The following is an 18,624-nucleotide window of genomic DNA, read 5'->3' as shown; positions in this document are numbered from 1 at the left end:
GAATGCTGCTGTTTCACAACTAGAATAACATTTTGGAAGTTATTTTCCAGGAAGCCCACAGTGTTAGGCATTAATTTACTGAAATGTTTTTTGGTGTATTAATATACTCTTACATTTAATTACTTTATTAGGAGTAATCCAAAAGGCACAAGATCCATTATATGGACAACCATATAACGTCCGGTGTGGGAGAATTAGAACATGTGGTCAGGGAGAGCTATGAGGCTATGAGGTACAAGAAACATCTTGAAATGCAGGTAGTATAGAAAAAAGGAAGGGCAGGCAGGCAGGGGGTCGGGAGGAGGAGGAGGGAACCAGTAGGGAAGGAAGGAGAAGAGGAAAGAGGCCTGCCAGTTGGGTGAGGCTAGGTTGCAGTTCGAAATAGGCCCTGTTGTATAGTGGTTCAACATAGCAGAACTTCATTCTCTGTCATCTAACACTCCAAGATGCTTCCTGGCCAGCAAGGGTTGTACCTTTGCTTCCCACAGTCACTTTTCAGGATCCAAGGCTCACTGCTGCTTTACCATTTTTAAAATACAGCCTCCAAAGTTGAAATGGCCTGGCGACTGAGCACTGCAGCAGTGCCCGGAGCTAGAGATGGAGACCAGAGGAATCGTGTCGGTGCCCAAGCAGTACCTGAAACAAGCAGGCGCCCTGCTTTGGGTGCCCAGTACCTCTCAACCCACGGGACACAATGTCTGGGTCATGGGTGTCCACGAAACAAATCAGGGCGATGGAGTCCTCCCCCAGGATTTTCGTAACAGGAGCTTGTTTCTCTGATCTTTCTTCCCAAGTGAAATGGACGGAGGCTGCGTCTGGCGGTAGCTGCTTTCCCTGCGACGTGGAGAAAGCTCGCACGCAGAGGTGAGAGGCAGAGTTCTGGGGATGTCAGCTCTCAGTTCTGTTGCCGGGGCTTTTCAGAGCTACCCCAGTTCCTAGAGCTCCTCCTTTCTTCTTTGACTTACCCTCCACCCACGTAACAAATCCCCTGATTAAACCATCACCGCCTAATTTGAGTTGGGTTTCTGCCACTTGCAACTGAAATGTAGCCGACCAGGTAGAAACTGATGGGTAAAAGCGGAGCATTGTTACAGGCCCTGAAATCGAGAACCAGGAGACCTGAGGTACTCGGTAGACCAGGGAGGATCTTTACCCAATGCCAGGCCTCCCAGCCTCCCAAGGGTCAGATAGTAGCAAACTCTGCGAAATGTAAGACCTCCCTCTTTTCTAGCAGAGTCAGAAGGCTTGAGACAGTGGGAATTACAGGGGCTTAGAAGGAGCTAGAGAAATGACTGGAGGTCTTCGTTCTCGGCCCCTTCCCAAACCTCCCTGCTGTCCCGTCCCCCCACAAGCCCCATGCAGTGCGTCAGGACCCGTCGACTGGAAAGCCCTTTATACCGCGAGGATGCTGAGTAGAGGAGGCACGTTAACTTTTTTCAAAACTCTCCTCAGCCTGTCCCATGGGAGAAGTAAACTGAGGCCTTAGAAGTAAGCAGAGCTCTGAGTCCTGTTCAGAGAGGAAAAACAAAAAAATAGTGAGGCTGAGATGGATCTACATTCAAGAATTACGTCCCAACAAGATTTCTGGCATTGGTTTCTGTTTAATGGGATATCCAGAAAGTGAACCAAAAGCTAACCAGCCAGATCTTAAAAGAGGTGTGTGGTGCTCCTCCACCGGGCGCTGTCCGGGCAAGAGTAGAAATGAAAATCCAGGTTTATCTCCAGACATTTGTTATCAATCAAGCTAACAATCTATTCAACAAATTATGTCCGACACTCTTCTCTTAATGAACATACTTCCATATTGACCTGGAAACTCAGGCTGACATGTAGGATTCTCGAACTATTTGGAATTCCTTCCCAGAAATGCCCTGCGGGGATGGTCAGATCCTAGAACCCCAACCTGTGTCCCGCTCACCTCCCTTTCCACGTCAGCCCATCCTGCACCCAAAGTAGACTTCCACCCACAAGGGTGGCAATGGCATTGTGCTCACCGAGCTCCGGCTACACACCCTGACCCCCCCGCAAACAGCAGTCGCAGGAAGAGAGGCCCATGGGGCCCTGAAAGTGGGCTCCAGGCTACCGGGACAGGAAGCCTCAATCAGAAATGCCTGAAGCGTGGTCTATGGTGAGGACAGCGGGTTCCAGGTCCGCACATCTGGCTGGCACTGCGGACTCATTGCCCAGAGGCCAGACACCGTCAGAAGAGCGCCAGTGGGCTCCGGGGCAGGGCGTACAGACCTTGGCTTGTCTAGGGGTGCAGCCTCATTCCAGCCTCTGGGACCCCAGGAGCGGCTCGGCTCCAGCAGTCGTAGTTTGGGTCCAGTGGGCACCCCCATGGGTTTTAAATACAGCCCTGCGATTTGAACCAGTTGCCACCTGCAGCTCAAAGAACCCTTATTCATAGACTTTCGATGCCAAAGGGTCTCGAGCAAGTAGTCTATGAGCCACGGCTTCCACTTCCATTTTTCAAGGAACTCATTCCTACCATGACTGGTCAAAATGTGTCTCCTTCGCCCAGCACTGCAGTAAACATCCTCGAGAAAGTCATGCATCCAGTGGCCTTTCCTCCACCCCCAGTGAAGCTGGTCTGCTCCCCAGCATCTGACCATGCCCAGCACTCTCTTCTCTTCGGAGACTCCTTTTCCTTAACTGTGGGGCAGCCAACAAGCTGGTCCTCCTCCTGCTTCTCAAACAGCTCCTTCCAACGGCCTTCAGCAGCTGTCTCCTCGCTACATGTTCTGCAGAGTCGGACCTTCCTCCCTGGGCTGAAACTACAGATGACCCTCTGAACCACATGGGGTCGGGGCGCCACGCCTGGTGCAGTCAGTAATCCATGTGAAACTTTCCACTGCCCTAAAACTTAGCTACTAACACCTGCTCTTGACCACAAGCCTTACCAAGGGCACAAAAAGTCTTTGCACACAAATTCTGTGCATGTATTCGATGCCGTATCTTTATAATAAAGTAAGCTAGACAGAAGAAAATGTTATTACGAAAATCATAAAGGGCCACCTGGGTGGCTCAGTTGGTTAAGGATCGGCTTTGGCTCAGGTCACGATCTCAGGGTCCTGGGACTGAACCCTGCCCTGGGCTCCCTGCTAGTGGGGAGTCTGCGTCTCCTTCTCCCTCTCTCCCTTGTCCCACCTCCTCGTGCTCTCTGTCTCTTTCTCAAATAAATGAAGTCTTTTAAAGAAAGAAAATCATAAGGAAGAGAAAATACAGCTACAGTACTGTGCTGTAAAAAATCCACATTGGTGTGAACCTGGGCAGTTCAAAGTGTGTTGTTCAAGGGTCCACTACGCTGCCAGAGGAAGCACAAGGACTCTCTTCTCTCAAAAACTCATTCATTCTCGTACCTCAAGGTGTCACCTCCTTAAACATGAATCCCAAAGTTGTATCTCCATCCTTGACCTTGGTTTCAAGCCAAGCTTTCATACCTTAACTTACATTTTGTTGTTTTCAAATTCACTTACGTACTTAAAACTGCCATTACTGCTTCTTTCACAGGGTCTCACATTTCTGTTGGTTTTTGTCAGTTTTGTCTGTGATCCCTTCTCCTAGTTCCCACTTTTTCATTTATTTTTATCTTAGACTCTATTCTCTTTTTCCTGCCATAAAGTCTTGTTGATTCTTTCCTCGCAAGATGTGCCCTATTCAAGCTTTGCTTTTTGTCTTCCTGCCAACTGTTCTGCTTCTAGTTCCTGTTCTGTTCTGGCTTCTCTTCATTCTTTTACCACAGCAATCCTGCTGTAGTAGTATGTTTTGCATGACTTTTTTCCTACTTAATAACTTTTAGTGGATTTCTATGGCCTGAGCAAAATTCCAAACTCCTCTGTCCCGACACACCATACTCTGCGAGAGGAAGGCTCAGTTTCAATCTCCAGTGTTTTCCTCCACGTGGATTCAAAACAAGCCTCCGTTCCATCTGGGCCTGTATTGTCATGGTCCCCGAACACAAATTCCTCCTTCCTGTGTCCCCACGTTCATCCGTTTTCTGTTCTCTGACTTGAAGGCAGCACCTCCTGTCTTCCCAGTCCTAGAGGATTAAACGAACCCCAGATCTTCCGTGAGACCCTCTCTCGCTTCAGCTCAGTGTTTCTACTCTATTCATTTGACATCTTCACTTGTTGTCTTGACTGTTGCATACGCTGGTTCATCACGGACTTCCCTTTTAAATCGGATCTTAATCTATATGAAAACAGAACATATGCCTCCCAGTTTGGTTTTCCATCCCCACCCCCATACCCACACCCAGTGCTACACACAGTAGGTGCTTACATTTTACTCTGTTACTTCTTTATTCTAAAATAAACGTGTGCACTATTTTGTCTGTTTTGTCATATAGAGCTGGTATTATGGATTCTAAAGAAATGGGTGAAAATTAACTAAATTCTCATAAAAGTGTCCCTTTACGCATTATGCCAATAAATATCCCCTCTCCCTCCCACCATTGTCTTTGCTTTTGAGGAATAGACAGTTTGCATTTTTAAGAAATGCTACCACACTCCGATGAACGTTCTGTCCACAAATCTTTCTGCCTTCACTCTCCCGGCAGGCACCCTTAGGTCCTAGCAGACTGATTTTTGAAGTTCTAAGAGAAAAGAATCAGCAGACTCAAATGTATGTAACAAAAGACCGCACAGTAGCATCCTTCTTCTTTTTATTGAAAAGGAATCATTTCTATTCTAGCGCAAACAATGTATATTTTACATCATAAAGCAAGATATAATTTACATATTACATTTATTAGGAGATCTTTATACCTAAGTGTCATTCCCTTTTTTATTCAGTCACCTCTTCTGGTTTGACTTAACCTGCCAAGTGTCCTACAGATCAGCATCTAGTTTGGGAAGGGACTGGGGACACAGACAGACAGTTTGCCCGTTTTCATCTGTATCTGGGTTGAACGATGGTGAGGAGCAGGGAGGACGCCTTGGAACGTTGTTGGCCTGAGGCCTTCAGTGGAGACCTGGCTTGGAAGCCAAAAGGCCACTCCTCTAAATCATATATCGAACTTCTACTTAAAAAAAAAAATCAAGAATAAATGAACAATACTGAGTGCTTGTCTCATGTGTATACTTCTTGATCAGGTGCTTAGATAACAAATGTTTGTGGTGTTGAGTCACTAGCAATGAAAATTCCTATGGCTGACCAGCACTGGCTACTCTCTGATTTCCCACACATCGCTTCCCAGGCATTGGTGGCAAAACTGCCCAGTTTCACATAGCGTTTGGGTTTTGGGGTCAGGCTTTTCTGTTCACTACTGAAAACGGATGTCAGGACGAAAGCTTCAGTGACTTTATTTCATATGACCTATTCCTTTCCTCCCTCTTCAAAAATTCCCCTTTCCTAGCAACACCTTGTCTTGTATGAGTTCTGTTCCCTGCACTGTAGCCCAGAGTCCAAACTCCAGATGTTCACCAATTTCTTGGATTTCACTCAATTCACAGAGAATGTTTTCATCTGTTAGTTTACACTGTTCCTTTGAATCTTGATAATCCGCAGCAGCTAGTGGGACCAAAGAATTAGTCGAGGGAATCCTTAGGAAGCAAGTAATATGTGGTGTTCAGCCAGCCCACATAAAAGATCAGTAAGAAATATTTTAATAATACGCTAGAGGAAGAGGGAATCAGTGGATGGAAGCAAAATGCACAAGATGGGCTTTCTTCTTGTTACTAAAAGAAGTATAGATTCAGCATTTAAAATTACATTTTCCGATTGGTGAAAAAGTTCCACCATTGGTTCAACTTGCTAGGCTGAGGGGGGAACAAGCGTGTGCTGAAAGTGCATCTTAAACTCAGCAGTCCATGCCAGTCACTCAGAGTTGGCGTATTTGGCCAAAACCAATCTAAAGCTTTTTAATTGCTGATAACTAAAGGTATTAGAACCAACCTGGTCAGGATGAAAATAGGTCAAAAATATGTCTGTTCTGTGTATCTTATTCTTTGGTCAAGTGATGTGATTTTTGAGAGGTCTGTAAATATAAACCTATTTCTCATTTCCAAATACAAGGCTGAAAGTATTTACAGCAAGGTAGCACTTCCTTGCTAGAAAACAAGGCTTCCAGGTACCTTATCCTTCCATTAACATTGTATACTTTTGTAGTCCCTTTCCTCCCATGGCTACCAAGTGCTGCACAAGCAGAGAACACAGGAAAGAATGAGGGAGCAAATGAATAGAGCCTCACAACACCCCTGTGAGGTAGGTATTGTTAAACCCATTTTACAAAAAGGTAAACTGAGGCACAGCATGGTGGTGTGGTTTGGTCTTGTCCACCCGACAAGTTACAAAAGCACAGCTGGAGACAAAAAGAAAGAAACAAAGACAGGTCAGTCCTGGCTCGCAGCCCTAGGCACTAAACTTTATTTCAAAATATTAGTAAAAGAATAGCCCACAGTCGCCTCTTAAATTTTTGGAATTTAGACAAGACATTAAGGATTCCATTCAAACATGTGTCTTTCAGATTCCTGTTGAGTGGAGAAGGGGCAGATGGCAACATGGCTTTCCCTCCTCTAAATGTGATCCCCACGACGTGTCAGGATATACTCCTGTTCCACCAGAGCGGTCTTCAAACTCAAGAACATTTTTACAGCCTCGAGTAGGCTCTAATTTATTCAAAGCTCAAATGTGAAAATGCGACCTGTTCTGAAACAGATGCCCTGTGAAGTGCTCTGTGGCCTTGATGAGAATTTTGTGTCAAGAAAGAAAGGAAGCGAGATCCCCCAGAACATCTCATCACTGTAGAGATCAAGGACAGTGGTGATGGTGTGAGATGTGCTTTTGGTAGTGTTCAAGAAACTGCAACCTCAAGCTTGCAAGAATATTTTAGATATATATACATAAAATATATAAATATATACAGTATATATATAAGTGTGCATCTGACTATCCTTAAGGCACTAAAGAGATGTAGGCCATGCCTTTCACAACTCAGTCTTTGTTTTCCTAAAGAAATCTCTCTCCCTCTCTCGAATGTCAAGCCCATGACAACGAATCATTCAAAAACAACAAATACCTTTGACTTACGATGGCTGATTGCCTGGATGGGGGTCAGGGGTGGTGGTGATGGCAATATCATCATCTATAGCTTAGAGCTTAAATCTCTAGCTGATAAGGAGAGCTTCGATCTACAGCTTAGAGCTCAGAGTTAGCCAGACACAAGCCAGTGACCAGATGTTGTACATAATTGCTTTCTGAACAGGAGCTGATGGGAAGACCTTACCATGACCGACAGAGATGGAGACCACAAGACAGGAAATTGTGTCTGGCACAGATTTTTCAGAGAGACTTTGGCTTCTCAGAAGCTCCTAGAGCTTTTATTCAGAGAACTGGGAAGAAAGATAGGGGCAAGGCACTGCGGTTCAAACAGGTCATGAGGAGAGGCTAGACAATGACTCTGAATGTATATGTGGTTTCTTTGGCTGCTCTAGTTTTTTTGTTTTGTTTTGAAACTCATACGGCCATGGGGGTGGGTGGGCTGAACCTAACTGAAGAAGCTTGGAGTATATTAAAGCAAAGCACACGAGGAGAAGGAAAAACAAAATCAACACACGCAGAAGCACGTGGTGGTGGTGGTACCCCAGAGGGCGGAGAAACACTGGTGAACTAATTTTCATTTTGCTCCTCTCCGGCTTTTCTCTGCCATGGTCCCAATGTTTGAGTTCAGGTTTTTTGTTTGTTCGTTTGTTTTATTTATTTTTTCCTCAAATGAAGAAATGACAGAGCAGGAAAGGTGTCTTATGGTGTTTGATTTCTTCGTAGGCCTGTTTAATGGTTTTTTCTCCTCAGTTGACTGTTGGCACCTGGTTCCTCTGTAAACTATATTCCTTGGCCTTCAGTCTCAGGTTGGCAATGCTGTTGGCCATGTGGATGCCCTGTGCAGGGCTAGTGTTGGCACATGTGGCGGAGTAAGTAGCCATGGCGCTGTAGGGACAAAGGAGAGAGCAGGCAGAACAACAGGCATTAGTTTCACGAAGCCGCAGTCGGCGCCCCGGGAAGACACGAGTCTCGGCATGGGGCGGGCGGGGCGGGCTGCACGGGTGACCTCTGAGGTCTCCATCAGCCCCGGATCTGCATGGGTCTAGGGCACGCGGGCAAGGCTGGCAGCGTCCGGAAGGGCAGGGGAGCGCGGGGACAGGGCGGGCAGAGGGGCCTGCCGTGTGGGACACAGTGAGGCATAGCGGACTTCTGGGCCGAGAGGAGAAAGCTGCTTCTGCGGAAAAGCGGGACGTCTCCCGGCCGGTGGCCTCTCTGCGTCCGTCACAGCCCCTGGAGCCGGGAGCGACACACGTGGCGTCTGGGGGGTTGGGGCACCGTGGCCTCGTCACCCCGCGCCCACCACACTGCGGGCCGTCGGCGGGGGCCGCGCCGGGAGCTGCTGGAGCAGCAGAGCCCCCGTCCCTGACCCCGCGGCCCGGAGCACCAGGTGCTGCCGCAGTTTCCTGTCCGACCCGCCGTGACTTTGTAGCTTCTTCCCAAGAGGACTTGAGTAGCTCAGGATGCCTTCAGGTTAGTTATTTGGGAACTGTTTAAATCCCCTACATGAACGAGCAAAGGCTCTGTCCAGGTTCAGGATTCCTGGCCTCAGAGATAACTTTCTCTCTTTGTCCTTATTCCTGAGAGAAACCTGAAGTTGTTTTTCATTGTCAGAGATGGTAATTGAGACCCAGAAAAGCAGCTGGACAGAAATGGGCACTTGGTGGTTTTCTGTGAATGGAATCCATGAATTTCTTTTAAAGGAAAAAGTAAGGGTCTCTCAGACTTGGAAGCAAATTATTCTTTACTGTCTACTAAACAGTTAAAAGGGAACTCGTTCTAGTTAAATGAAAATGTTTCTAGTTGTTTCTAACATTAGCAAAATCCCTTTCAACGGAGGCCTGGAATGAGATAGACTATAAATGGGACGCCGGGAGCTCCACTGCTGACTGCACTCCGGGGCGATCGACCAGCCACACGGGAGTTGGTGGTTCTGGGGTCAAGTGACAGACCAGAGACAGAGAAAAGTAAAGCTGCTCTCCAATAGACCGCCTGTGCCGTGCATCCCTATTCGGGAGACCATACATTGAGACTTACGGTTAAGACTCACAATAACCTGTTTCAGTTCACTTACTAGCAATTAGCCCAGGAAAATTCCGTTAATGAAGTATAATCAGTCCCAGATCACTAGGTCTCTCCAGAAACACACGTCCTTAATTTAAAATTCTTATAGCGCTGGTGTGTGTGTGTGTGTGCGTGAGTGTCTTAAGGCAGAAAAAGGAAGACTGCATAGTGCTCCAATAGCGCTGGTGTGTGTGTGTGTGTGTGAGTGTCTTAAGGCAGAAAAAGGAAGACTGCATAGTGCTCCAATAGCGCTGGTGTGTGTGTGTGTGTGTGAGTGTCTTAAGGCAGAAAAAGGAAGACTGCATAGCGCTCCAATAGCGCTGGTGTGTGTGTGTGTGTGTGAGTGTCTTAAGGCAGAAAAAGGAAGACTCCATAGCGCTCCAATAGCGCTGGTGTGTGTGTGTGTGTGAGTGTCTTAAGGCAGAAAAAGGAAGACTGCATAGTGCTCCAATAGCGCTGGTGTGTGTGTGTGTGTGTGAGTGTCTTAAGGCAGAAAAAGGAAGACTGCATAGTGCTCCAATAGCGCTGGTGTGTGTGTGCGAGTGTCTTAAGGCAGAAAAAGGAAGACTCCATAGTGCTCCAATAGCGCTGGTGTGTGTGTGTGCGAGTGTCTTAAGGCAGAAAAAGGAAGACTCCATAGCGCTCCAATAGTGCTGGTGTGTGTGTGTGTGCGAGTGTCTTAAGGCAGAAAAAGGAAGACTCCATAGTGCTCCAATAGCGCTGGTGTGTGTGTGTGTGTGTGAGTGTCTTAAGGCAGAAAAAGGAAGACTCCATAGCGCTCCAAAAGAATCCTACGTTCTTCCGTCTCATTTTTACCTGCTTCACTCTTACCCATATCCGGGAAGAAGCTCTCAGCCATCTGTGCAAAGTTAGGTTCTCCGAGAGCACCCAGGAAGTTCCCTTTCAGCACTTAGGTCAGTGCCTCACCTGTAAGCGCACAGATCCGACCCCACATCTGACCCCGTCCACCACTGTATCCTCGGGTGGAGCTGACCTCGTATCTGGCACGTGTCGACGCTCAAGAAAGTGTGTGACGAATACAGAGCTGAGAGATCTCCTGTGAGGAAATGACTCCTGCTCAGTGTCCGTGGTCTCGCTCGGCCTCCTGCTGGGAGTAATGGGTTTTCAAAAATGTCTTACCAGGGGCACCTGCAGGGCTCCGTGGGTTAAAGCCGCTGCCTTCGGCTCAGGTCATGATCCCGGGGTCCTCGGATGGAGCCCCACGTCAGGTTCCCTGCTCAGCGCGGCTTCTCCCTCTCCCTCTGCCCCTCCCCCCGCTTGAGCTCTCTCTTTCTCACTCACACTTTCTCTCAAAAAAAATAAATAAAATCTTTTTAAAAAATTCACCAATATTCTTTTATCATTAGGAAGTAGTCCTTCCTATTACATTTGCTCTCTTGACAGAATGAGCACAATCAAAGGGACGGGACAAAAGCCAGGGCCAATGACTGCATATTCTTGACCCATCAAAAATATCTTTAAAAAATGAACAAATATTAGATTAGTACAGATCTAACAGCAGACTATCACTTTCCTACTGTCTACCAACAGAGCAGAAAAAGAGTCCCCAGTTAAGATAGGTTTCAATTAGGAGTGAGGTAAATGATCAGAAACCCTGTTAAAATAGGACACGTTTTTTTGTTTCTTTGTTTTGTTTTGTTTTTTAGTGATACACCAAAAATTTTCATTTATTTTTGAAACCCATATAGTACTCTCATTTAATTTCTATATGAATTACTTGCTTCCATTCAAGGCACTACCAGAAATGTATACAAACCCGTAAATCCTACATTCAAAAAATTGCTAGTATATACTGAAACCCAAGGTTTCAAGGAAATGAAAGATGTCATTTGTTAGGATGAGAAACCACTGGGTTTGGGAAATGCTTCTAAGTTACAGATCATAAAATGAACCCAGTCCACCTTTCTTAGCCAGGTTTTAGTGAGAGAATTAAATCCTGAAGATGGTCCATAGTACCATTTAAAATGCATAAGAGAGGAGCTGAAATGGCACATTATCTATGTTATTGGTTAAACAGAATAAAATTGAACGGCTCCTGGAAACAGAAGGCTAAAACTTTATGAGAGAGCATAAAGAAAAAATTCTCTGATGGTAAATTGTGGATGGTCATGGAGTATCACTCTTTCAAGTACTTGACCTAATTCTCTTGAGGTTCTATTTTCCTTTGAGGCTCTAGGCAAGCAAAGTCCTATTTCATAGAGATTTTTCTCCTTTTTTAAAAAAAGATTTTATTTATTTATTTGACAGAGAGAGATCACAAGTAGGCAGAGAGGCAGGCAGAGAGAGAGAGGAAAGCAGGCTCCCCACTGAGCAGAGAGCCTGACGCGGGACTCGATCCCAGGACCCTGAGATCATGACCTGAGCCGAAGGCAGAGGTTTAACCCACTGCGCCACCCAGGCATCCCGGTTTTCTCCTTTTTTGATGGTCAAAGATCGAGTCCTTTTTCCATAGTAGACAAAGGGGACTGGAACCTTTGGGGGTTGTTTTTGTTTACTGAAGACATCATCGCTGTTTTCTAAAAATGTCTACTATAGCTTTGACTTCAATATTATCTATTTTACAATTTTTATAGAGCTGCTTTGTAGTTGACTAATTTCATCTGATATTCTAGTCTGAAGACTTCATATGGTAACACATCTTTTGGAAATACTGAGATTTCCCTCTCAAATGTGTCCAGAAAATAATCCATTTTCCATCTCAAAACCAAATCAATGCAAATTAGTTACATATTGCACAGGAAATTGGATTTTCACTGGGACACTTTCCCCTAAATGGAAGCCTGAGTTTCTAGAGTCGAGAAAGTACCCTTGTCCGATTGTACTGAGGTGCTGTTGTAAGGGTATCACTGCATTCATGACCCTGTGCGATGCTTTGTAGGTAGCCCTCAAGTTAGTGGGGCATGAAGATTAGAACAGCAGCTGCTCTCAATGAATGAGTTTTGCAGTTTCCTAGGAGCACAACAAATGATAACATTTGCCCTTGGTAAATGTTTAGGAAATTATAAATTTTCAAAAATGGATCCAACTTAGTCTGGCACATTGCACAGCTCTAAGAAGTAGGACACAAGAACAGAGCCCGTCTTACTTCATAGACGACTAACCAGGGTTTGGAATAGCGCCTGCACTAAAGAATTACAAGTCTGTGCTCCGTCTGGTAGTTCGACATGGTTCTAGTTCCTCAACTTGCACTGAAAGAGCCATGGAGGCAAGGAGCGGGCAGTCCGTTGACACACCAGTGACAAGCGAGACGTGTGACAGGTCAGAGAAGACAGAATTAATGAGGGGGTACTCTAGAGCCGCTTAGTCATGCTTTAAAGAAAGCATGAAAAGTAAGTTGGAGAGGACCCACTTCCCAAAGTGACAACAGACGTGAGCGCCTTGGCTGGCCGCCAGTGTGAAAGACTGTTGTGACCACCTGTTTCCCAGGCCACCAAAACTTACAAAGGTCTATGTTAGGCAGAGAGAGAGGATCTTGAAACATTTTCTCTCAAGATGAAACCGAAGAGGGTTAATTAGGTATTTTCGACCAATTTTATAGGACTGTTCAAAATGTGAAACGAGCACTCATTCCTACACAAGAGGACACTTGCCGGGATCAGAAAGTGAGACAGAGACTAAGTGATCCATATCGATGACGCACATGGTAACGTCAAGAGCTTAGCGGCACCGACAGGTCCGGCCCGCTGGTCCTGCCTTCTAAGAGCCACCTGCCCCTCTAACAGGACATGCACATGAGCTGAGCACAGGAACTGGGTTAATAGGGTTTGGCGAAAGCATCTTTTCTCTTGAGTTTTGAAGAATGTCGGTTCTTTGTGTCTGTGACCAAGAAACTGCTCTGCCAAGTGAAGTGCACTGCGGAAGCGGAGATGGAACAGAAATGCTTGGGTCCCATCTGTTGATCCAGCAGCTCTGCGCCGGGACGTGGACGGAGCTGACACATTCAAGCAAGCTTGAAATCTTTCCATCTCCTTGTTTGGAGATTCTTAACAGATGGAGATCAGCCACAGACGGCAGAATGCTAACCGCGGCGGGGTTCGGCTCCACTTGCACTGGGGACAGATCATTTTTGATCATTTCAACCTACCCCGGAAGGTTGTCGGGAGGAGGAGCGTGTTCAGATCGCTGCCAAACACCAAGGAAGCGTGGAGAATGCTATATATGGTATGATTCTAAACCAGGAGACTTACAGGCACCTGCCCCTCTGCTTTTCAAAACGCCCCACAGATCACCAAACACTTGAGGAGCGCTTGGGGGAAGATAGCGCCTGCCTCTGTTTTCAACGCAACTTCGTTTTCTCTTTGGCCCTCTCGGACAGATGATGACAAGCTGTTGAAAATTTCCCCCCAAAGACAAATCTGTCGGCCCGAGCAGTCTGGGTGTCCTCCTGAGACCCTGAGGTTTCACCAGCTTATTGGGGGTTTTCCAAAGGCGGTGGGCGCGAGGCCGCTGCGGCGCGGTGATGCTGGCGGTCGGAGGCCAGGCTCCAGCTGCGGCTTTTGCAGTGCGAGAACCAGGTATACCCGCTCTACCTAAGCCCACGCCATACCCGCTCTCCTGTGGACATTTACCTTTAAAGAGAGACCCCATAAATCCTTCTGGAGGTGATCCTTTGTGATTAAATAAGCATTTCTGAAATTCAGAAGCTGATTTTCTGCATTAGCCTTGGCGTGCACTGTTCGCTCACGATCCTTCTGCCATATCTAACTTCCCCTCCTAGGAACATTTTACACATGGGGCCTGCATCACTCTCTCGTCTCGTTGACTTTCGTGTTGCTTCTTTCACATGCTCGTGGCGACCGGGACTTGGACGCCCTGGGAGGCATGGAGAAGGTAAACACCGCTCGCTCGGCCCTAAGGCTGCGTGAGAGCCTGACAACCCGGCTGACGGCCTGCAGAGTGGCCGGAGCCAGGACAAGAACACGGTTCTTCTGACCCCTGCCCCATATCCTATAGTCCCCTACTCCTAGGGTCGTAGCCTCAGTACCACGGGAGAGCAGGTTAGAGACGCAGCCGAGTCCTGAGCCAGACGTACAGAACGCGTCTGCACTGCAGCCTGATCCCAGGAGACTCCCGTGCTCAGTAATCTCGGAGGAGCCCTGCTCTCGGCTGTGCGACTCCCCTTAACTCCAAGGACTCATACGCCCGCGGCTCCGCTTCCCCATCGTATCCCCACCTGAGGACTTCCCTGATGGCGTTGCTAAAAACTGCCAAGACCCACTTTCTCGAACACACTTCGTTCCCACTTAAACCCTACCCCCAGCAGCCACCCTCGTCCCCCTCTGACAAGTTACCTTTTCAGTGTCTTCCGTTAGAATCCGTTATGAAGCCCCTCGTGTAAACAACATCTTGGGAGGGACGAGGATCTATTTTTGAAAGCGTGAAAGGGAGAAATGAGCCAAATGCGTTCAGTGGATGTCAGGCAGCACCATGACCACGATCAAACGGGGAGGAGGAGCAGGACAGGGAGGGGAGCCGTGGACAGGGACAGCTGGCCGCTCTCTCGCCTGTGACTAGTTCTCTGGGAAGCCCAGTCCTCCCTCTGGAAGTGGCACTGATGATCCAGGCCATTCTCCAGCTCCCATAGGAAAGGATGTCTCTGGGGAGAAGCTTCTCGACTACCTCATCTGGAATAACAGGTCAAAGTCTAGGATTTGGTTGGTCACTGCTCCCCAGGAGTTGAAGCCCCCACGCGATTTGTTGGACTTACTACCTCCGGTGCCGGGTGCGCCCTCCCTTGCCCAGTTCTGATCTAAGCAGTGGGCACGTGTGCCAAAAACCAGCTTCCCCCCACGGGCGATGGGTAGATGCAGCAGACACCTGCCGGGACAGCAGCGTCCGTGTCGGAGGACGCTTTGCTCCTCCTGGTGGTTCAGTTGCCTGCCTGACGTCATCACCCATAACATGCTCGAGGGAACGGACGGGGCCATGTCGTGCTATAAATAGGGGGAACCGTATGCCCCCAGTGACGCCTGTTTTTCTGGTGTCATTATTAATAGCACTACCCTTTCACTTTCCGAAGCGTCCCAGCTTGGATGATAAATTATACAGCCACCATGCTGGATATAAAAGACACCCAGAAAAAAATGTGTTGGCTCTCTCCCATCCCATGATTCTGACCACATGCAAACGATTGCTTTGAGTCTTGGTTCCCTCCCCTCCTCTTCCAGGGCAGAGCGGCGGAAGCCAGTGAGCCATCCTTTCTGGCAAAACCGCTCACTCTTGCCTGGTCGCATGACCAAGCCACATCAGTCCTTCAGGGGATGCTCACACACCCCAGAAGGCGGCCCTCAGTTGCACGCATGCAGCCCTGATCTGAGACAGACACTGAATCAAAGGGCATGTTTACAGTTTCCCGGTCTTACTCTTTTTACTGCATTCAGTGTAATGGAAGCCTGAATCTGAATGAGAACATGGTGACGTGGCCTAGTATGCTGGACAGACAGACACAGGCACCACGGGCACCGGGTCTTACTCTGCTGGCTGAAGGCTTACACTTGGGCAAGTGTTCAGTTTCTTCTTTGGAACCAGAGCAAGGACGGAGCTAGCACACAGGAGCGTTCCAAGGATTAACCAAAAGAAATGCCTTTTAATGAATGTCACATGTGAGATAACTAACTTGACATCAATGTACCAACAGAAATAGCCAGTTAATTTTTTTTATAACACAAAAGGTCTCTCATTTCCTTTGCTTTTCAACACTTGTTTCTGTTTTATGTTTCCTAAACAAGACACATTTCCTACCAAGCTTCAAATTGTGAAACCATAATGTATTTTGGTCCTAAACAGAGCAGAAAAATCTCCGAGTAACAGAATAGCCTTGCCACTTTTAGAAATTAACCAAAATATAAACACTTCAGTCAACATTGGGTCAAAAACATTGATATTGATTAAATTAGTGTTTTAAACCATCATTCTTCTACTTCTATCTGGAGATTAATTTATTCTTCATACAGAATATGAACAATCAGATCCTATGCGATTTTTAATTATTTTTTTTACAAACTCTGTATCTAAGAGAAACAACTATATAAAAGTATACCATGAAATGAGTCAAAAGCACTAGCTTCTATGATTTTTAAATGAAAACAGCAGAATACAAGATATGTACACTAAGGCTACACTATATAAAATACTGAACTCTAATTGCAAAAATAAACGAGTTATATCAAGATGGTGGCATTATGAATGCTTCTTAAAAAATGTATCTAGTATTTCTACATAAATCTTTTAAAATAAAATAGAACATTTCCCAAAAAGGCACACACCAATTGCATGTTGGTGATTGCAGCATGACGCCCATGTACCACACGTGTGTGACGCGGGCGCTGGGGCGTGACCCCCACGTAGGGGCGGGCAGTCTGGTCCAGCACTAACTCGGGGAGGCGCTCAGCCTCACCCCCGCAGTGTGGTGCCCTCAGACTCTCTCTCAGGCTGCCAAGGACTACATGGCAGCCATCTGGATCGCTGAGAGCCGGTGTGAAACGTTCCTAACTGGGACCCAGGTAGGGAAAGGAGCAGGACTTCCTGGTCAGGACCAAATTCAAACCAGAGACCTTAAAACATTAATGTTGAACCACATCCATTCCCAAGCCACTGAATGAGTCTGTGAGCTATCAATAATGATCAGACAAACAAAGCGGTCTTCTACTTCTTTAAAATATTAAAAGATACGTGATTTCACAATGGTCTTCAAGATGTGTTTTTAGTAACTTTTCCAATGGGAAAAGAGTCTAAATTTTAAATCGGACATAGGGATAGGACTAATCTTTTGAAATCAGCAAGGCTTACTATATCTGAGAGCTGGAGAAATTTCCAGTTTCCCAGGTATGGGGTCTCTAAGTGCTAAAACCAACATAATTCAGGCTAATTGCACAATGGGGGATTAAAAAAAGTCCAAGCACAACTGTGGCGTGTCTTTGGAGGAATCGATGTAGAACAGAACGAACGATGAGGTGAGGCCCTCGCTTTGATCTAAACCACCGATTCTGAAAAGTATTTACATTTCACGAACATGGCTTTTCACGTTAGGAGCTGAGCTTCCGCTGGGGGATCATCTCCTATAATTAGTTTAAGACCGCTCTTTAAAGCGTTGATTAACCTTCACAATAAAAAGGCAAATAAAAACATAAATGAATTTGTGAACACTTCTCCACTGCAGCTGGCCAGAGAGAACACGCAGCCTTGACCCTGGGTCTAAGAGTACTCAGGGTTAGGTTCAAAGAAAGGCACTTAAGAACAGTAACGATGCTTAGGTTCAGCTTCCCTTGGGCTAAATTAATCTGTGTTATGGGAACAGCATAATAAATGGAGGTTAAAAGTCTTTCCAAGGAATTGAAATAGTACTCTGTTACTTGCTTCTTGAAAAATCTTCACCTTTTTAATATAAAAGTTTAGTGTGAATCACACATTGTTTTTATCTTTTAGAAACCCCACACGGACAAACTGGCCCCCAAAGCACTCCAGAGAAGTGAGAATTCGCAGTAGAACAGGAAGGTATTTTGGAGCATAGACCATCCCCACCTGCTGACCAGGGACCGTGGCCATGAGCGTGGTCAGAACGGCTGGGGGTGTCCCTTCCCCCCTCTCTGGCTCTGTCTCTCTGTGTGTCTCTCGCTCCTCCCTCCCTTCCTTTTCGTTTCCTTCCTTCTTGTCTTTTAATTCCAGATCAGTTTTACCATAACGTTCACCTTTGAGCCTACACTTGGAGCCTTACGAGTTAAATTTCTCCTTCAGTGTAATGAAACCCATCTATCTTAAATTTGGAAGTGGCGTCAAGTTTTGTTCCTGAATGGTCGCAAGAGGGACTCTGGGCAAAGCTTAATGATCTTTTCTTTTAGATTCTTCCCCATCTTTGAAACCTGTGCAAGAGTTCCTGAGTCCAAGAGGAGACTGCTGATGGCCCGTCCCTCTCTCTTCTGCCCCAAACCCTGCTCCTGGGGCAACTAGTAATCTCCCGTGAAAATCTGGGGGTGTCAGCAAGTTGAGTGTCTCTGAAGAGGGTAACCCAGTAAGAAATGTCAGCCGGCCGCACCAGCAGCTGCGCGCGACCGACCGCTGAGAAACGTGTGGAAGTGGAGCAGGGGGGGCGGGCCCGCCATTCACCTGTACGGAGAGGCCGTCCCCCAGGAGAGATAGTCGGTGGGTCGTGGAGCCGGACGAGGCACAATGGGCTGCTCCACAGCAGTCACGTCCCCTGAGTAGGATTTGAGGAGGGAAGCGTTTTTGTTGGCCAGCATGGCTCTCTCGTTCCTGCGGAATTTGGCTCTTCGGTTCTGAAACCACACCTAGAAGAGTGCGGGGAGCAGAGCACAGCGGGGAGAGGGAAACAAAGAAGAGGAGGTTACGCGAATCACGCCAACGTCCTGGCCAAGGTTACCCTATAACGCCTCCCCAGAAGAGACGGGTCAGGTACAGCCCTCTTCCCAGAGCGATACAAAGATGCCACAGCCCTTCCCTGGCGGCCGCGTGAGCTCACCGCCCTCGTATCAGAGACGATCACGA

At 47.0% G+C, this 18,624-nt stretch overlaps 1 protein-coding gene across 2 annotated transcripts in view; it reads right to left on the bottom strand.

Annotated features, from left to right (window-relative positions):
* Positions 1–4,624: 4,624 nt before the first annotated feature.
* PRRX1 (paired related homeobox 1) overlaps positions 4,625–18,624 on the bottom strand; it is a 73,375-nt gene continuing 59,375 nt past the window's right edge. The window contains exons 3-5 of one of the 2 annotated variants that reach the window (XM_032317480.1): positions 18,226–18,407; positions 14,415–14,486; positions 7,816–7,926 (exon numbers count right to left, since the gene is read on the bottom strand). In XM_032317480.1, the coding sequence (XP_032173371.1) occupies positions 14,432–14,486; positions 18,226–18,407 (237 nt within the window). In that variant the 3' untranslated portion in view covers positions 7,816–7,926; positions 14,415–14,431. Of the gene's footprint in view, positions 7,927–14,414; positions 14,487–18,225; positions 18,408–18,624 lie in introns of both variants that reach the window. The other variant, XM_032317478.1, reaches the window with a different exon arrangement.

Source organism: Mustela erminea, chromosome 17, assembly GCF_009829155.1.
Source record: "Mustela erminea isolate mMusErm1 chromosome 17, mMusErm1.Pri, whole genome shotgun sequence".
In the NCBI taxonomy this organism is placed as follows: Eukaryota; Metazoa; Chordata; class Mammalia; order Carnivora; family Mustelidae; genus Mustela; species Mustela erminea.
The sequence above is the reverse complement of the archived record's forward strand: the minus strand, read 5'-3'. Positions and strand labels throughout refer to the sequence as shown.